General features: G+C 33.5%; 2 protein-coding genes across 2 annotated transcripts; both read left to right on the top strand.

The window, feature by feature from the left end:
* The first annotated feature begins 96 nt into the window (after nucleotides 1–96).
* Nucleotides 97–9,872, top strand: LOC130799265 (uncharacterized). The gene is made up of 13 exons (XM_057662369.1): nucleotides 97–468; nucleotides 3,418–3,491; nucleotides 3,860–3,943; nucleotides 4,044–4,124; nucleotides 4,768–4,848; nucleotides 5,664–5,756; nucleotides 5,963–6,142; nucleotides 6,240–6,307; nucleotides 7,271–7,322; nucleotides 7,814–7,867; nucleotides 7,943–8,035; nucleotides 8,341–8,407; nucleotides 9,304–9,872. The coding sequence occupies exons 1-13, from the start codon at nucleotides 327–329 to the stop codon at nucleotides 9,375–9,377; spliced, it is 1,143 nt and encodes a 380-aa protein (XP_057518352.1). The 5' UTR covers nucleotides 97–326; the 3' UTR covers nucleotides 9,378–9,872.
* A 1,562-nt stretch (nucleotides 9,873–11,434) lies between these two features.
* On the top strand, nucleotides 11,435–18,590 carry LOC130799250 (translocase of chloroplast 34). The gene is made up of 8 exons (XM_057662358.1): nucleotides 11,435–11,645; nucleotides 12,069–12,180; nucleotides 12,293–12,400; nucleotides 13,070–13,194; nucleotides 15,161–15,425; nucleotides 16,629–16,697; nucleotides 16,799–16,960; nucleotides 17,720–18,590. Exons 2-8 carry the CDS (start codon nucleotides 12,082–12,084, stop codon nucleotides 17,828–17,830), a joined length of 939 nt encoding a protein of 312 aa, XP_057518341.1. The 5' UTR covers nucleotides 11,435–11,645; nucleotides 12,069–12,081; the 3' UTR covers nucleotides 17,831–18,590.
* Nucleotides 18,591–18,612: the final 22 nt, after the last annotated feature.

The raw sequence follows: 18,612 nt of genomic DNA, 5'->3' as shown, positions 1-18,612 counted from the left end.
CTCGAACGATCTTACTACATAGTTTGACAAGATAGCGAAGACAGACTTCCACCAGCACTTTAACCTCTGATAAACACGGGATTAAATTCTTAAATGAACAAAACCTAAAAATCCCGACTTGTATTTAATACATTTCCCAGATTCCGGCCAACGGTTTCTTCCCTCCCTTCAATCTCAAGCAATAATCTTTCGTTGTCAAGGGAATATAAAAACCCACAAAGATTTTGTTGATGAAAATTGTAAATTAATCAATTATAATAAATAATCTTCAAGAATTTGGAGAATTATTGGCGCCCATTAAGAAATTTTTGGCGAATTCCGAGAAAATGCAAAGCGTAGTTCAAAAGCTTCGAGATTTGGATGCATATCCTAAAGTCAATGAAGATTTCTACAATAGAACCTTCTATGGTGGTCTTGTCACCCTTGTTTCTGCCATTATAATGTTCTTTCTCTTCGTTTTTGAGTTCTGTAAGTTTTTTGATCCCTATTTCTGTTTTTTTTTGTACAAATTTTCTTGCTTTAATTATTGTTTCCCTTAATTATTTATTCAATAATGTCTCTATTTTTTGTGGAGTCTGTGGGTTGTTATAATTTGACTTGAGTTTTTGTTGGGTGATTTAAATCGGATCACCCAGAAATTTTCAAGACATGGGTAATGATGGTGATGGGAGTACTTGTGTACTTGTTTAAAGTTGTGATATTTTTGTTGGGGGAACATGTGGGTGAAATTTGACAATTTGCCCTTAAATTTTGATTTTACTGTAAATTTGATTGGAAAAAGTTGAATGACAATCAATCCAGTCAATGTAAGTTCTTTAGTATTCAGGAAATCAAGAATAGCAAAATAGAGGGAAATAGAGATTTAGAGAATTTAGTCTTTTGATGTAAGTAAAGCTAGTTTTGTTTGCAATTAGGGCATTGAGTAGTAGTACAAAAGGAATTGGACATTTGATGTGAATCATCGGTCGAGCTAAAAGGCTCACGGTTAAATTTGTACCAGCTCTGAATATCAGTAGTGTGAATTTGAATAGCTCAATGGACTTCCCAAGCTCTTTTTTTTCCCTAGTTTTTGGAGTTATGGATTTTGAATCGAGAGTAGGAGGCACGACTTTTCTGTATTTTCTTGGGCAGCAATCAAATATATGTCTGAAATGGCCTATCCCAGCTAGCGGGGGCCTCAATGGAGGCAGGCGTTGAACAAGGCAAATGATTATAGTTAAATGAGCTTTTGGGGCCATAGTCTTCTTACTTCTTTGGTAGTCTATGAGTTATCTGATTAATTGACACCCCCCCTAATTGTATTTGGGGAGAATTGCGAGTTCATAAGCGAAATTAGATGCACTAGGTTGGATTATTGCTAGGCTTTAGGATATTTTCATGATATCAGGTTAGTAGGACTGTAGGAACATTTTGTCATGAGCTAATCTAAGTTGAAGAGGAAACTAATTATGCTAATGTGGACAATTTGTTGTATATTTTCAACCTAAGACCTTTTAAGTCACGTTGATTTGTTTGCATATCTTTGTATCTTTAAGGTACGACTGCACGAGTGTATTGCCATGAGTAAAAAGCTTCAGACTTGGTTTTGTGTGCCCTGGTATTTCCTTCCCCTAAAAATTTGATTAATAATGGTAGTAACAGTTGTTTGGGGGAGAGGTTTTCCTGTGAGATGAAATATACTTCTATGTTATCTTTGCATATGCTATTCATTTACGCCTTTCTCAGTCTCATTTACTTGTATAGACCATATCTGCTCTATGGATCTGTAATTGGTAATCGTGATTTGGTGATAGTCCTCTTAAGTGTCATTAATAATTAGGACTAGTTAGATAACTGTCCAGAGATTCATTAGTAAGATGCTGATTATGAATACAATGCAGCAGTATCGTAAGTTGGTCTTCAAATAGTGGTGTTGGTGGTGCTCAATACTCTTTACCCATGTACGATCCACTTTCATGTGGTTTAGTTTTTCTGACAATCTACTAAGGTGTTACTCTTCGAATGCTGCTACGAATATTCAATGGCTATCGAAAGTTATGTGGTTTGAATTTCGATATCCGCTATGCTTGTCTTTGTAGCTTACTAGATTAACTTTTTGGAGTTTCAACCTCGTCTACCTTGGTAATCAGTTGTAGCAATTTTGTGTTCTTATTAATCAATTTTCCACTTAGCTATGATCTTTTGACCTCATAAGTAAATTCCATTGAAGTTTAAATAAGTTGTTCATCTCTTATGGAGTCTAAAATTCATAGGAGATTAGTTTTGGGTGTTCATAGACTAAAGGAAATTTGGTCCTTATGCTTGTGTGCTCCTTATATATGTGAGTCACCATCCAATAGCAACAACAACAATTCCAGTTCCTTAATCCTAAAAGATTGAGGTTGACTACATAAACAATATATTATATCTAATGTTGTTCCACATGAATTCTTCTTTTCCATTCATTCCAATTTTCTACCATCTCAATTTGTAAGTCTAGATCTACTAACTTCAAGTCATCTTTAGTTTTCTTCATCCTATATTTTAAGTCTCTCTGCACTAATTTTCTATCTTTCTTAACAGTCAGCTAATACGCATCTTTGCACATGCCCAAATCATTTAAATGATTCTTTTTCATCTTTTTCTTAATATTTGCAACTCCAAAATTCTTTCTTATATTTTCATTTCGAATTCTATCCCCTAGGTATTCCCACTGATCCATCAAAACATTCACATTTTCGCTAGTCTAATCTTTCTACTATGATCCTTTCCAAAAGCTCAACATTCGGTTCATATAGTAGCCCTAGTGCTGGTCTAATGGTGGTTTGATAAAATTTACCCTCTAGCTTTAAGGGCACACCTCGATCACATAATATTCTAGTAGTCGGTCTTTATTTTTGCCACCCACACTTAATTCCATTGGTCACATCTTGTTGGATGTTCTCACTACATTTAATTATGGACTCAAGGTACTTGAAACATCCACTTTGGAAGATTTCTTTCTCTTATTGCTTTATAGTGTCTCTCGTTATCTCGTTTGTGTTAAAGTTACACTCCATGTACTAGTTTGTCTTGCTCCGTATTAAAGTGGAACCTCGTGACTCCAACACTTCTCACCATCGTTCTAACTTAGTATTTACCCTCTCCCTAGTCTCAATCAACGAAAACAATGTCATTCAACAACGGTGTTAATTAAGGCTTAAATGAAAGAAACTCATTGACCCCCCTTACCGTACTTAGTGGAATTAAGTTAGTGGTATTAAGTCAATGCAATATTGTTGTGTTGAAACTAACAAACTCTACTCAAGTTCAATACACAATTGTGATAAAATGGGATAAGTTGATATATGTTAATAGTAAGTCTAGGTTGATGTTAGATAAGTGAATTTCAAGTAAAAATAACACTCTTGTACTGCATGGTACTTCATTTTGTTGCAGCTTCATATCTTCATACCGTAACAGAGACGACCCTTGTAGTGGATACTTCTAGGGGTGGAACTCTTCGCATCAATGTAAGTCATTTTCATCTTCTTGTATTATGTTTGAGTCCTAACATCTGGAACATTCTCTCTTGCATTTGTCATTTTATATTTAGTTCATTACAATGATTTTGTGGTTCTTTTTTGCCTCATCACAACTTTTTAGACTGTTACATCTACTTTTTAACTTTTCTTTCCATAAGATACCACCTTGTTTTTTCAGTGATTCATATCTTTAGCATTAAATTTATATGTATTTACACACAAATGCCATGGATCTTTTGTTGCGTTTTGCTCTTCTCTTTGTAACTGTTTTTAGGTTTTTACTATTGTAGATATTTTGCATCTTCTGAATTTATTAGTCAATTGTTGATGTCTTGCCCTTCGCTTGTTGATTGCAGTTTGATGTTACTTTTCCTGAAGTCCCCTGCACAGTTCTCAGTATTGATGCTGAAGATATTAGTGGAGAGCGACATTTTGACATAGTATGTAACTAATGAGACCCACATGTTTTCCCAGCCCTTTTGTTTCTTTATTGATTAACATTTTGGTTAACCTATGCAGTATAATTTGTTTGCCTTGTAGAGACACGACATTGTTAAAACAAGAGTTGATGCTATTGGGAACACAGTCGAAGCTAGGCAAGATAGCATTGGAGCACCAAAGGTTAGATAAGAGACATTGTCTTTTCTCCCCTTTCTGTTCTTAACAAGGAAACTTGAGTGAGTATACGGGATAGGTTTAAGGCATAAGATATAAAAAGTGTATGGGGAGGAAGACGCGACAAGTACTCAAAACAGAAGACATTCAACCATATGTACATTTTTGAAAGTTAGTTTACAAATGAGGGAATGTTATTACTCGTTCATGAAGCCAATTAATTAGGATTTAGTTTATTTCAGATATCCTGAATATGCCGTAGGTCTTAAGAAATACTTAAAAAGGAGTTAATTAGAGCACAAAAGTTCCTTTAACTCTATCATGCTGACAATTGAATGATGCTTTTCTCCGGCCCTTCCTTTTTTTCTGTCAGATTCTTACGTGTGTTCTCTCCACCTAATTTATGCTCTGACTTAACAAATTATATCTTATTTTGGTGATCTCTTAGAAAATCCAAATTAAAAGTACATGATTATTTTAGGTTACAACTTTCTGAATTATCAAGATCACCTTTTTTTATTTGACAATAATGGTTAAAGATGTATGACTTCGACAGGATGAAGCCTTTATCACCTTTCAGTTATGATAGAGCATTTAGCATTACTCCTTATTATATGGCCTTTACTCATTTAATTTCTTTCATCTGTAGATTAAGAAGCCTTTACAGAAGCATGGTGGCAGGCTTGACCACAATGAAACTTATTGTGGTTCATGTTATGGAGCGGAATCGGTAGGTTTCTCATCCTTATTAAATGTGGTACACTGACTATCATCTACATGGTTAATAAGTGCATAGTGATTATGTCTGCCACCCTATTTAAGTGTAGCTGAGTAGTTTCTTTGTGCTTGGTTTCATTTTGTTGTCTAATGTCCTTTTTATCTAAATGCATTTTCATTTTAATATCTCTGTTCACAATATGCAATACTAACCGGGGGCAAAGCCAGGAATTTGATCTAAAGGGGACCCAATGCCATACACTAGCAAAAAAATTATAGCGCAATGACGATACACTAGCAAAATGGAATGCCATAAACAAGTTATAATTCTAACTGTTTGTTTTTTAATGGAAAAAATCTATCATTCAAGATAAGAAGTCTATTATTAGTTTATAAACAAATATGATCTGTAGCTTGTATGAAGAAGACCTTAAGTTTCGTTTCTACTACTTTGACGGCTAAACTTTAGTTGATTTTGTGATATTTAAATTTTAATCAACACTTATATCATATATTATAAACTAGTAAGGGGGGCCGAGTTAAAAATACAATAGGTCGTGTGTTTGGACTGAAGGGTTAAGCTTCCCTGGTCCTCGATGTGCCTTTGCCCTTGATTAGAACTCTTATGCCAATGTAGTGTTTTGTGACACCAAAAGGATCTCAATTACATTTTTTCCTTCAGGAATGATGTAAAGTTGATAGAATGTTTTATTTCTCGTTTATCTTCTCAAGAGAAAGGAAATTGGTTTCTTGCATGTTTATAACGTGTAATAAATGGACTTCTTTTTCTTCTGCTTTTTTGATTTGTGATTTCCCTTTTTCTTGCAGTCTGATGATCACTGTTGCAATTCTTGTGAAGAAGTTCGTGAGGCATACAAGAAGAAAGGCTGGGCATTGACAAATGTAGATTTGATTGATCAGGTTAGTTCGTGGTAGTCGCTAACATTAACTGCCTTTCAAAAAAAGGATGATGTGTTCCATTTAAATTTGAACGACTATCATAGATCTTAATGTGCACTATTTCATTGATATTTCTTCAATTTTCTAGATATATTTCGTTGTGGCAATTTTCTACCCCACGTGTATATGATTTTTCCTCTAATTTCATTCTCTTCTTTCCTGAGCAGTGTGAAAGGGAAGGGTTCTTCCAAAAGATCCATGAGGAAAAAGGTGAAGGATGCAACATCAAAGGATTTCTGGAAGTCAACAAGGTGGCTGGCACTTTCCATTTTATTCCCGGGAAGACCTTCCATCTCTCAGATTTCTTTTTCAGTGATTTTATTTCAGTTCAAAACGACAACTACAATGTGAGTTCCGATGATTTTTTTTGTTATTTAATCATATTTATATGTTTTTATCGTATGATATTTGAGACTTGCTGAATATCTTTTTGATTTATTTCAGATAACTCACAAAATCAACAAGTTAAATTTCGGAGACTACTTTCCTGGTCTTGTGAATCCCCTGGATGGGTAGGTCTTTCTTGTCTTGCACTAATTAACTTGAAGTTGGAGGGAAGAAAAAGTAAAGGCCTTTCTATATCCTTCTTATGGTGCACCATACCTACAACCACAAACATCCCGGCCGTGATCAGATCTTCCATCTTTGACGAATGACAATACCGATATCCCAAACTCCATATTACCACCTTCATGGTCAACCGACTAGTCGAATGTCTTTCACCCCAAACCACTGACACAATATCTCTATGAGTTTCTCAACCCAACACCAAGTGTGCCACCACAAGCTCCTTAAAATTTTCAAAATAAAGTTTTTTAAGAAAATAAGTCTAACATCTGTGCCTGGAGGAGTTTCAGATCTGATGCACTTTTGTTAAGAGGACCCACTTTCGCGCTAGATTCATTGAGTCCAAGAAAAAAAAAGAATTCAACCCAATAAAAAGGATTTGGATTGAATTTGTCTTCACTCATCCTTAATCATGACCAACGAGGACGTTGAGCCTTATTATTTATTGGACTTGTCTTTTGGAAGGAGCTCTCATTTGATGGTAGTAGTATTTTATTTGAAAAAGAAGTGCAATAGTCACATACCCACTTGTGCTTATTTTCGTCCACTTATTTTAGGAAATTAGCATTTAGGCCCGACGAGACCATATTTTCTTATTTTGCATACTAATTTACATTGTAATTAGATAAATCAAAAAGTTTTAGACCAGATTAGAGCAACAATAGTCAGATTAAACTAGACTAGACGTTAATACGTTCATACCAGAATATCCATTTAGGTGAACGGATCAACCAAGCCCTTTTTCTTATATCCACATTTCGTTCCTTGTATAATGTGGGTTAATCCTTAGATTTGGCTATATTCTGCAAATGATTTGACTTGTGCTATTCTTTTTATTTGAGGTTGGTTGAACATACTTTTATCAAAGTATTTAGACTAATATTATTAGTGATAATATTTTGTTTCAGGGTGCAATGGTTGCAACAGACTGCGGGTGGATCTTACCAGTATTTTCTCAAGGTTTTGCACCCTGTTTGCATGATACTTTTCCTTCGTTTTGGAGTTTATATCTGCCTTCTTTCTCTTTGCAAGGCCAACTCCTTTTCTAGTCTTATTTGTAAGGAAAATTACCGTGAATAATACAAACTTTCACTGATTTCCCTATAATAATACCAACTTTTGATAAACCATGAATAATACCAACTTAAGGGGATGTTTGCCTAGAATAATACCAACTTTTATTTATAATAGGGTATTTGACAAAAAAAACAAAGGTAAATTAATGGTTAAATAAAAGTTGGTATAATTCTAGGAAAAACACCCATAAGTTGATATTATTCATGGTTAATTAAAAGTTGGTATTATTGTAGGGAAATCAACAGGAGCTTGCATTATTTACGGTAATTTATATATTTTGAAACAAATAAGGCCGTAAAATTGTTATATTTGTATATATCCTTTTATAGGTTGATGTCTTGTTGGATCAATATGAACTTATCTCTGCCTTTTAGGTCGTCCCAGCAATATACACTGATGTTAGGGGACGCACTATCTTGTCTAATCAGGTATGCGGAATTCTTTAAAACTAGATTCTATTGTTAATCTTTTTGCTTTCTTATATCAGTGTTGGTTTTGCCCAGTTTTCGGTGACAGAGCACTTTAAGCATTCAGACTCAGGGCGCTATCAGTCTGTTCCTGGGGTGTTCTTTTATTATGATCTATCTCCAGTGAAGGTGGGTTTGTCTAAAATGGTAGCCTTCGCTCTACGTAATACATACACATTGGACAATGCTCCTCTGTCCCTTTGAGTGTACTACATCGGAATTCTTGTGCGAGTTGTCTAGTTGCAAATTTACAATTCGTGCAAACTTTAAAGGCACAGAATGAGTAATAATAGTTGTGTAAAAATTGTGCTTTTTCCTTAATTCTTCTATCGTTAAACGGTCCCGTTTCATTAATATGTTTTAATATACACGTCTTTTTTGCCGCAATTAGCCTTGCATCGGATGGTTACTTGTGTTTTTTGTTTTTGTTTTAGGTGAATTACATGGAGAAGCACACATCCTTTTTGCACTTCGTGACTAATGTCTGTGCAATTATCGGAGGTATAGTTCTTCCTCTTATCTCTTTAAATGTTACAATTCCTGACCCCACTATAATTCATATCACGCCGCCTCCTGATATGAAACTTATCTGTGGTTTTTTGTTTACTGTCTCTGAATATAGCCCGTGTTTTCCTTCCCCCTCTGCCCAAATACCACGAGATTGGGAAAAAACATGTCCTTGAATAATATTGGTCTATGATTGAATTTCTCGAAGGTGGGTGAATGGGTATAAATGTAGCACAACTACTATAGCAGACGCTTCTGTAAATATCTTTATTTTCGAGAGGTTAACACAGAAAAATATAAATAAAAAACAATGTTATTTAATTTCTGATAAAGAAACGTTAGTCGTAAGTCATGGCCTCGTGTTAGCCCTTAGTGAAAAATTCGTCGACTTGTGAGTTGTTTATGCCTCTACTGAACTGAATATGTCTGCACTTATGTTTTCCTATTTTATATATGATCCGTTCAGCCCTTATCATTATGGCCATGAGTTTATAATGACCATTACAAAAAGTAAAAACAAGGTGCTATCGCATCGCATCGCTCGCATTGTAAAGGTTTTCAAAATAAACGAACCTATATTTCCCGCGTTGTAAAGGTGTAAAAAATTACGTTTTGGGCCGTATCTAGGGTTTATCTTACGGTTTCGACTGATATAGGCGCTATGATTACCCCATCACTCCCGTTACTGCATCAGCGTTGTGTAACTGCGATCATGACTGTTACCGCATTTTTGCACTCTGAGTCCCACGCCAAATCCATATTTGATCATGAAATCTTTTCTTACCAATTGATGTTTGTGCTCAAATTCAGTTCCACTTGAGATGCTGCATGTCGCATTCGGCTCAATTTTTAATAGTATCAACTACTGAAGGAAGTGTGTTTTCTCTCAGGTACTTTTACAGTTGCCGGGATAATAGACTCTTTTGTTTATCATGGTCGTAAGGCTATGAAGAAGAAAATGTAAAAGAAATTTCGTTGTTGCTGCTAAAGCAAAAGGTTTAATATCCTCGACTCGCCTGGCCAAAATACGGTGTGAATTCAACTGAGGTTACTTCTAGAGTGTGACTTGATCATGCTGATATAGGCAATGATATGTTAGAGAATTTTTGGTCTACAACTTCGCGTGATTATTGAGCAGTTAGCGATTTTTATTCAAGCACATTGTCATTAAATTGTGTAAGTATAATTGTTGATGTAGATGTGTCGAGGGGTTCCCTTTACCACAGTCCACGAGTCGTATATGAATATCCGAGATTTAGTTGCTAAGTTTATTTCCGCAAAGAAGTACACCATTCTTGTCTTCTTTCTAGTAATTATGTGTAGGTTATGTAGACACGTTACGGTTTTTTTGAATGCGAATGGACGTTGGAAGCTAAGCTCCATGGTCGAATGCGAAAATTGTATTGCTCTCTTACTCTTCTTGCAATGTTACATTTGTTTCTTCACTTATTCTTGATTACCTCCGTTTTATATAGATAAAAACTAAGGATGGGTGAATTGTATGGCATTCCATTCTTAAGTTTGGGATTTAATTCATAATTTAGCAGTTTGATTTGATTAGAGATTTAAAAAATTATAAATTTTGGTATTAGCCGGTCTTAATATAAAATGCGCTTATACGTGTGTTAAGTAATCCAATAAATACAAATTATTAACATTTAAATTTTTTATTTTGAGATCGTCTTTAAAATTAATCTAATTTATCAAATTGTAATTTGTTCTCCTTTGATGAGAACATGACTTATATTGATTAGAATTTGACTGACCTTTTGGTTTAGCTTTTGGTCAAACAATTAAAAATGTGTGAACCTTACTTTTAAGCCCAATGGTCAAAAACCATTTTCTTGCTCCGAGTAGGTTTTTTTAAATAGTTTTTTGCTTTTTAGTTCATTTTTTTTCTCATAATAATCTATGAACAATTCGGTAATTAATTTCTATCAAACAACTCGATAACAACTTTGTTAAAAAATTAGTTTAATAATTGTTAACAAAAAAAATCAATACTACTAACTAGTTAAATAAGTCGACTAAACTGGAAAACAATCAATTACCTTCTAAAACAATGTGGTTAACAATTTTAAATTAAAGAAAAAAGAGTAAATAGAAGTAAAAACTATAAGTGTTTAAAATAGACCTGCAAATCAATATTTTACCTTGTAATCAAATCCAATTTTACCAGGCGTAAACATAGATTTATAATCATATAAAAACCAATTTGAATACAAAACCAAAATTTAAACTGATCCGAAACACCTGATCAGAAATTCCAAGTGTCAATATTAGAGAAAGTTTGCCAAATGTAAGTCATTTATAGGTTAAAGAAAAATGAAATGATATTTAATTTTGACCAATATCTTTAGTATTAAAATATTTTTAACTAACATTTATTTATAGTTAAATTAAATGAATACAAAATATTATATATATATATATATATATATATATATATATATATATATATTGTTGACATTATATCATATTATTCATTATACTAAAAAGCTTGGAAATTCTAAGTGTCACAACTAAATAAAGTTTGCCAAATAAAACTTATTTATTAGCTAAAGCAAAATGAGATGATATTTGATCTTGACAAATATATCTATCATTAAAGTATATTTGAATAGCATTTATTTATTGTTAAATTAAGTAAATTAGAGATTATAATATACTGCATAATATATTGTTATCAATTCCAAAATTACAAAGTTAATATACACATATAACTATCAAAATTGAGTATTGTTAGTGCATAATAACACTGACTTTATTATTTAACATTATACATTTATACATGTCAATGTTAAAAAATTGTGCATTTGCATGGGTTTCCACACTAGTTAATACTCCCTCCATTTTTTTTACATCTTTAAATCTCAGTATCTCTAAATACACATAATAAAAAATTATAAAAAATATATAATAAAAAATATACAATAAGAAAAATCTAACGAGATCTCACATTAATATATTTTATCTTATAATTATGTATTAAAAAACATTAGAAAACGGAATAACTCCGGATGAACACCCGCTAAAAAGGGAACTTTGGCTAAATTTAGAGGACATTGGTTAACAATCGAGGAGAGAGAAAGAGGTAAAGAAGAAGAGAGCGACCAGAAGAGGACATTGAAGTTGATAAGCCTGCCTGGCTGGGGTTTTAGCTTAACCCCTTATCTTTCTTCTTCCTTTTGCCGACTTATTTCTCCTTTCATCCTGCAACCCAACAACTTCAGTAAGTTATCTTTTTCTATTTAAATTCTGATTTCTTGTCTCAGTTTTAGGGTTTCTTACACCTTTGATGAACTCGGTCTAATTAATACTGATTCATGCCAAAAAAATATATACTTTTTGGTTCCATTTTAATTTTTTTTACGGGTTTCCTTTTATTTTTATTGGGCACTCCAAATTTTAGGTAAAAAATTAGTTTTGGTTGCTGAAATTGTTTAAAGTCTAATAAATGAAAGATACCCTTTTATCCAATTATTGAAAATTTTTTATGGGTCTGTTTGTATTTTACGTGGGTGTTTAATTTTTTTGGGTAATTTTGTTTTTGCTTCATGAAATTGCTTTTAAGTTTCCAACTTTATGGTTTTTTTTTGAAGTAGTATGATTTGTTAGTTTTAGATGTTAGTCATGTTTATTATGTTTGGCGTAGGTCGTAGATAAAAATGGCTGCCCAATCGGTTCGTGAATGGACTGGAATTCAGAAATTTCCTGCTGCAACTCAAACTAAGTTGCTTGAATTATTGGGAAAGTTGAAACAAGAGGTTTGGTCAAATTATTTTACATTTCAGCACTTTTTTGACCATGAGAAATTGTTTTGGGTAATTATTGAATGTGCTTTAATTACATTTTTCATTTGTAATCTTTTGGTTGTAGCATGTGGATTCTTTGACTATCCTTGTACTGGGGAAAGGCGGTGTTGGGAAATCATCAACTGTGAATTCCGTCATTGGTGAAAGCGTAGTTGCTGTCAGTGCTTTTCAGGTATGATTTCACATTCTATGTATGAATACTCGTAGTCTACATAATGTTTGGTCGTAGTCTACCTCCTTGATTTTAGAAATGGCAACAAATTTTGATTGTGTAAAATAAGGAAGTTGAAGTTTATGCATTGCTATATTGCTTTTGTGGTGGCATCATATGTACTATCTGTATCCCCATAAATTTCCCACACTGAGCCTCCTCATACGAGACAGTGAAAGCTTTTCAAGGTCAATAGAGAAAACTAATGGGGATGGTGGGAGTAACTATATAGTTGAAATTCATTTAATGGATGAATGTAACTCACAATTTTTCTGTTGTATGATAGTCAAGAGGTCGCTTTATGTTGAGTATCTCATCCTCTTTTGAAAAGGATTAAATTTTTTATTTGATTCTATGTTCTGTGCAAGGAATTATGTGTCTAAAGCTTCTTTATATTAGATTGGGTGCTCAAATCATGAAACTTCCCTTAGATATTTGAGGTGGTTTCTTAAAGAATGAAAACACATACTTCTATAAGCCTCTATTTTTTAACTTGAGATGGGACATAGATTGATGGGCTTCTTGGTTATTTGAGTGAGTCACTACACATTTAGTTTCCTTTTGACCAAGATACTCTATTTTATAATTTTATTGACTTTTCTAATGCATGCTTCTTTATAAATTGTATAGTCTGAGGTATCAAGACCTGTGATGGTTTCACGTACAAGAGCGGGATTTACATTGAATATCATCGACACACCTGGTCTCGTTGAAGGAGGATATGTGAATGACCGGGCTATTGACATGATAAAAGGGTTAGTGGTAGATGATATCATCTTTCCTGTTATTCTTGAAAGTCCTTTCGTTCTTTATATTATTATCTATGGTCAGAAATGATACATGCCAAGTCCTTTCAGATTTTTGTAATATGAAGTGTTTTGTAACTAAGCTACATTTCTTTCAAATGCGGGCCTATTCCTTATCATTTTGGTTGTTTATAAAACTTTCTAGTTTGTGTCTCCCATATAGTTTACTAGAAAAATATTGCAATTCAATTCTTGTGTTCACGTAGAGTAAAGGTAAATCCTAAACGCTGACCTGTTTTAATGATCAAGTTGTTTTTAAGTTTGGAAATAATAAATCAACAATGTGTTATGGGATCTTTTTTTCTCCTTCAGCTGTTTGGCGATATTATTGCACCGAAGGAACAAATTGTATTTTTGGGGTTTTTTTGAGGTAACTTTTTCTCATCTGCGATCAAGCCAGTAATGCATGTCTTATAAAGGACATTGTAGTAATTATATAGTAATAGTTAGATTGGAAAATTAATTACTAAATAGTTGGAAATTTTAAGGGGAACTTTTTTATATTTGTCCTTTAGTGTAATATTAATTGAAAAGAGAAATTTAAATGTGTGGATGGTATTAAACGACAATTTAAACGTGTGGATGAGATTAAAAAGTTGCGGGGTTCATTTGTAAAGAAGGAAATGTGGCAAAACAGTAGGATAACCCAAATAGAATATGAGGCAAATTGAGAGGGACAAATGGAGCATACAGATATAGATTAGAAGAGAAAGCTAATGAATATTTCAAGTCCTAATATATCTTTCGTTACATTACAATTTCTAGTCCTAATATATTTGCTATTCTTTAATCTCCTATTGTTTTGCACTTAGTAACTAAACTTTCTTGTTAGCCACATCCGTCACTAAGCCATCCTTATATATAATCTACTAAAGTTGTTCTTCCATGAACCATACAAAATAAAAATTGGGTCATTAGAAAGGAAAGCTCTTAAATTGGGGCTAATTCACCAAGTTTTTGGACAAGGAAATCAGTTTCATCTTTATCTTTCATTAATTCTGTTGAGAAGGTGGCTCACCACTCTTTCTGTTTGGTTGTCTTTTAGCCATGATGTTAGAATATCGTAATAGTAATGAAATTTTAGTGTACTTTTGCTAAGATAATTACATGTGAAGGTTTGTGGTCATGCTTGTCCAAGTCCAAATGTGTGTTTTTCCTTAAGAATTCATTCTCATTCGTTACTACTTGAAGTCGTGGTATTATGGTATTGAAAATTTGTAAAGAAAAACACATGTGTGAGGATAGAGTTTCATTCCCATGAGAACTTCCAATGCTGTTTTTTATGAAAATTCACACTAGATTTTTTTTTCTTACCATCACCTCTATTTATGACTTGTTATGAAACAGGCCATTAATATGTTCATTTGCTCAAGTTACTTAAATTACAAAATGAACATCCTTTCTTGTTGTGCCTTTTTTTCTCCCTCTCAGTTTTTCTTCCCTTCATACATTTCTCAATCTGTTAAAAGTTGATTTCATGAAAAACAATGCTAGAAGTCTAGATCCCAAAAGATTTGAGTCCACTACATGAATTAATGTATCAGTTTCATTGGTGTCCACATAACATCTTCTTCAAGTTGATTTCCTACCATGACTAGCTTCCTTTTATTTTCGTCTTATCTTTTTATTGTATGATGTTCTCTATTTTTGAAATCTCAGTTGCATTTGAATTTCTGTGCAATGTGCAAGTAGGGATTTGATTCATTTACCTTTTTCATCATTTGAATTATTGTGGCACATGAACACTTGCATTCAGTCCAGTTTAATTTGGAAAGATTTTGTTTGAAAAATATATGATGTCTACGATATGAAGATTTTTGATGGTATTGTTGTGATCAGTATGTTCTTTCTCCTATTTTTGCCTTTAGATGATCCTCATGCTATTTCTGTTTACTGTTTCATTTGATTGGAGCAGCTTTCTTCTGGATAAGACAATCGATGTATTGCTATACGTGGACCGATTGGATTCTTATAGAATGGACACATTAGACAAGCAAATTATTAAAGCTATTACAGATAGTTTTGGGAAAGGGATATGGGATCGTGCTGCAATAGTCCTTACTCATGCTCAGTTCTCTCCCCCTGATCGATTGAGTTACGAAGACTTCTTCGGAAGAAGATCCGAGTCTTTTCTAAATGTTGTTCGCTCTGGGGCCGGAATAAAGAAACAGGATACTCTTGTACGGCATCTTCACCTGCTTTGCTTTAGTTCTTTTCATCCGTCTGCTTGCAATATGTGTTTCTTCTAATCCATTTTTTGGGCCGACTGTTAATGTGCATGTATTGTTCTGCATTATTTCGGAAATAAAAAAAAAATGACATGAGATAAAAACAACCATACAGTAAGAAACAATCATTTTAAAAGTTCCTGCCAATAGCCTTAATCCTTATGCACTGTATTGTGTTTTTGCAATCTTAACAAGATAACTACGGCCTTTATTGTATTGCAGTACTAGTTTTGATGTGAAGCCACATGCTTCTGGTTGTGTTGGAAGTGACTTCCTGACCGTTAAAATGTCTCATTTTTACCCTACAAAATATATTTTTATTTAAACTGTTAGTTTCTTCCTTTAGCATCGCTGTTTTCCTTCCATGTCTTTGTCACTTAGACCCTATAGGAGGGCTGTGGGGATGACTTGGAAAAATGATTCATATTTACTTCTATTTTTGGAAAATTTCTTACTTACAATCTTATATCAGTCAAATAGTATGTTTGATAGTTTTTCTTGGATGAAGGGAACTGGGAATTTCTTGTTTTATTTCAGTGACAATCACTAGCTTATGTGATGATTGGTATAAGACCTTTACGGCCCATTTAGTTAATGGTACTAAATAGTGGTAATGAGGATGGTATGTAGTGTAAAATTTCATGAAAAGTTCCATGTCATTTCCATGGTGATGAAGCTTTGATTACAAAAAAAGTTCTTTTGTTACAAATTTCCATTACCACCTAATACCACCTCTCCTAATGGTAATGCATTAAAATGAAATTCATAAAGAAAATGAGATTGTTAAAGTTGGACAAGCATGGCCATCAAGGTAGCCAAGTGATTTTTCAACCAAATTTACACTAGTTTTCATTTTTATTACCTCTCGATTAATGTCTATTGTAATTCTCATTTAAAAGAAGGACCCAGCCCGGATATGTTCCTGACTTGTGAGCTGTGAACACTATTTACTATGTACTATGTAGCATATACCCAGGGACAAAGACCATCGCCTAAATAGTGAACTATTCAAGGTTGATAGAGTACCTATTGCGTTAAAGAAAACATGTCTCCAAAATTGAATTCTCTTTATATTTTGCTTGATTAGGTTAATTTTAAGCTTTCTTAATCTGAGCTTTTTTTTTTTTTTTTTTTTTTGGTTTCATAATCTGCTAGGCATCCTCAATGCCTGTTGTTTTGGTTGAGAACAGTGTTCGGTGCAATAAAAATGATGATGGTGAAAAGGTCAGTGGTTACTAGTCTTCTAATTGGTAATTGCTTTCATCTTGTATTTACTAGATGTTCAATTTAAGATAATTCACTGATAATTGCTGGCATCATTATAGATTCTTCCAAGTGGAGTTTCATGGATACCCAATTTGGTCAAGACTATCATTGATGTTGTATCAAATGGAAGTAAGGGTATCTTGGTCGACAAGAAGTTGATTGAGGGCCCGAATCCAAATGAACGCTTTAAGATGTGGATACCTTTGATTGTGTTAGCTCAAGTAAGTGTCTTGATTTACAAAATTAGTTTTTCATGTATTGATCGCTTATATACAATGTTTTAAACTGTTTGCTCACATGATCTTACGAGTCTCTTTAAATGAACAATAACAAACATCATTCTATTATCCCAACGCCATTATGTGGCTCTCGCTTAGTTGGGGTTTGGTGGGGATCAATGCATGCAGCCTTATCCTTACAGTGACAAAACGTTTCCAATGTTTCGTGATTGCACACATAATATGCAATTTCAAATACTCCGCTTCTCCTCGCTCCTCAAGGGGGTTGCACAGCAACAAAAAAAAAAAAGAGTAATTAGCGGGGTATTGTAGGTGTTGTCATATTTTAATATAAGAGAAAGAAATGAATTGTCTGTTTTAGTGGTGTATTATAGGTGGGTTATATCGGAAAAGGATAATGGGGCAAACTAAATGGAACGGACCAATTAGTATATAAAGCAAAATTTGGGGACGAGGGAATAATTAAATAAATTTCACAAATTTTTTTTGTTAACTTGTCTACAATAGGGTCTAAAATATTATAGGAAATAGTTGCGCCTTGTAATGTAGAGTAAGGGCATTAGCATTAGCTCGATTTCCATTTCCCTGCAACTTGCTTCCATATGATCAGGAGATTTGGCTTTTGCATTTTCGCCTTAGTAAACACACAACTAAAATGGAGTAGAATTTACGGGTAGTATTTATTCTTCCTGGTATCGCCCTTGGAATACCCTAAAACTTTTGTAAAATTTATGTTTGTAGTATTTTCTTGTGATCAAGCCGATTCAAGGAAAAATCAAAAAAGATATATCCAAAGAAAAGAAGGCTCCATGGGAACTCCGAGATCTAGTTGCAGCCAAACGCAGGGTCTGAAATCGGAGGCCTCACAACGCTATCAACTATTTCTCGTCTCTACTTCTATAGAGGTTATAGTTAGCATTGTGATAATCCGGCAATTTGAGCATCTTCAAGTTTCTAAAAAGTTTGCCTCTTTTATTAGTCATCTTATCTTTGCAGGCAATGAAATTTCTGATTAGTTCTTTAATCTGGTTTTTGTAGTACTGTTAGTGTATTTAATGATTTATGAGCAAACTTTTTTTTAATGTCATATCGCAATTTTGTGGCTTTGAAATGTCATTTATTTACTCTTTGCATCACAAAGTTGGCTGAGTTTTGTGGGATTCAAATAAATATGAATCTTGTAGGAAATAAAACACTTAAAAGTGAAATTCTCAAAAATAAAATTGAATGATGAATAGCGTCAATAACCGTAATGTAGAAGTATTTTATAATGGGTTACTCCACCCTAACCCCACCTCCACCCTAACCAATAATTATTTGTCAAACATCTCTGAATCTTTACGGATTTTATTCATGGGAGTAGGACCTCCAATTGTTCCAAGTCATATAATTTTGGTTGAAGAGGTTAGTATCATTAAAATAAAAATATATTTGCGATTAATATTGACTTCATAGTTTTAGGCGATTATTGTGGACAATGACAGCATGATATTTTGATGAAAAGAATGTCAAGAGCAGCACACATAAAAGATATGGACTATGGAGTATACCAATTAAATGGTTTGGTCGGTTATGAAATGTTCCCATCTGCCAATTGAAATTTGTTGATCATCTACGGTGCTAAAGTCTCAATT

The sequence above is a fragment of the Amaranthus tricolor genome, chromosome 1 (assembly GCF_026212465.1).
Source record: "Amaranthus tricolor cultivar Red isolate AtriRed21 chromosome 1, ASM2621246v1, whole genome shotgun sequence".
NCBI lineage: Eukaryota > Viridiplantae > Streptophyta > Magnoliopsida > Caryophyllales > Amaranthaceae > Amaranthus > Amaranthus tricolor.
The sequence above is the reverse complement of the archived record's forward strand: the minus strand, read 5'-3'. Positions and strand labels throughout refer to the sequence as shown.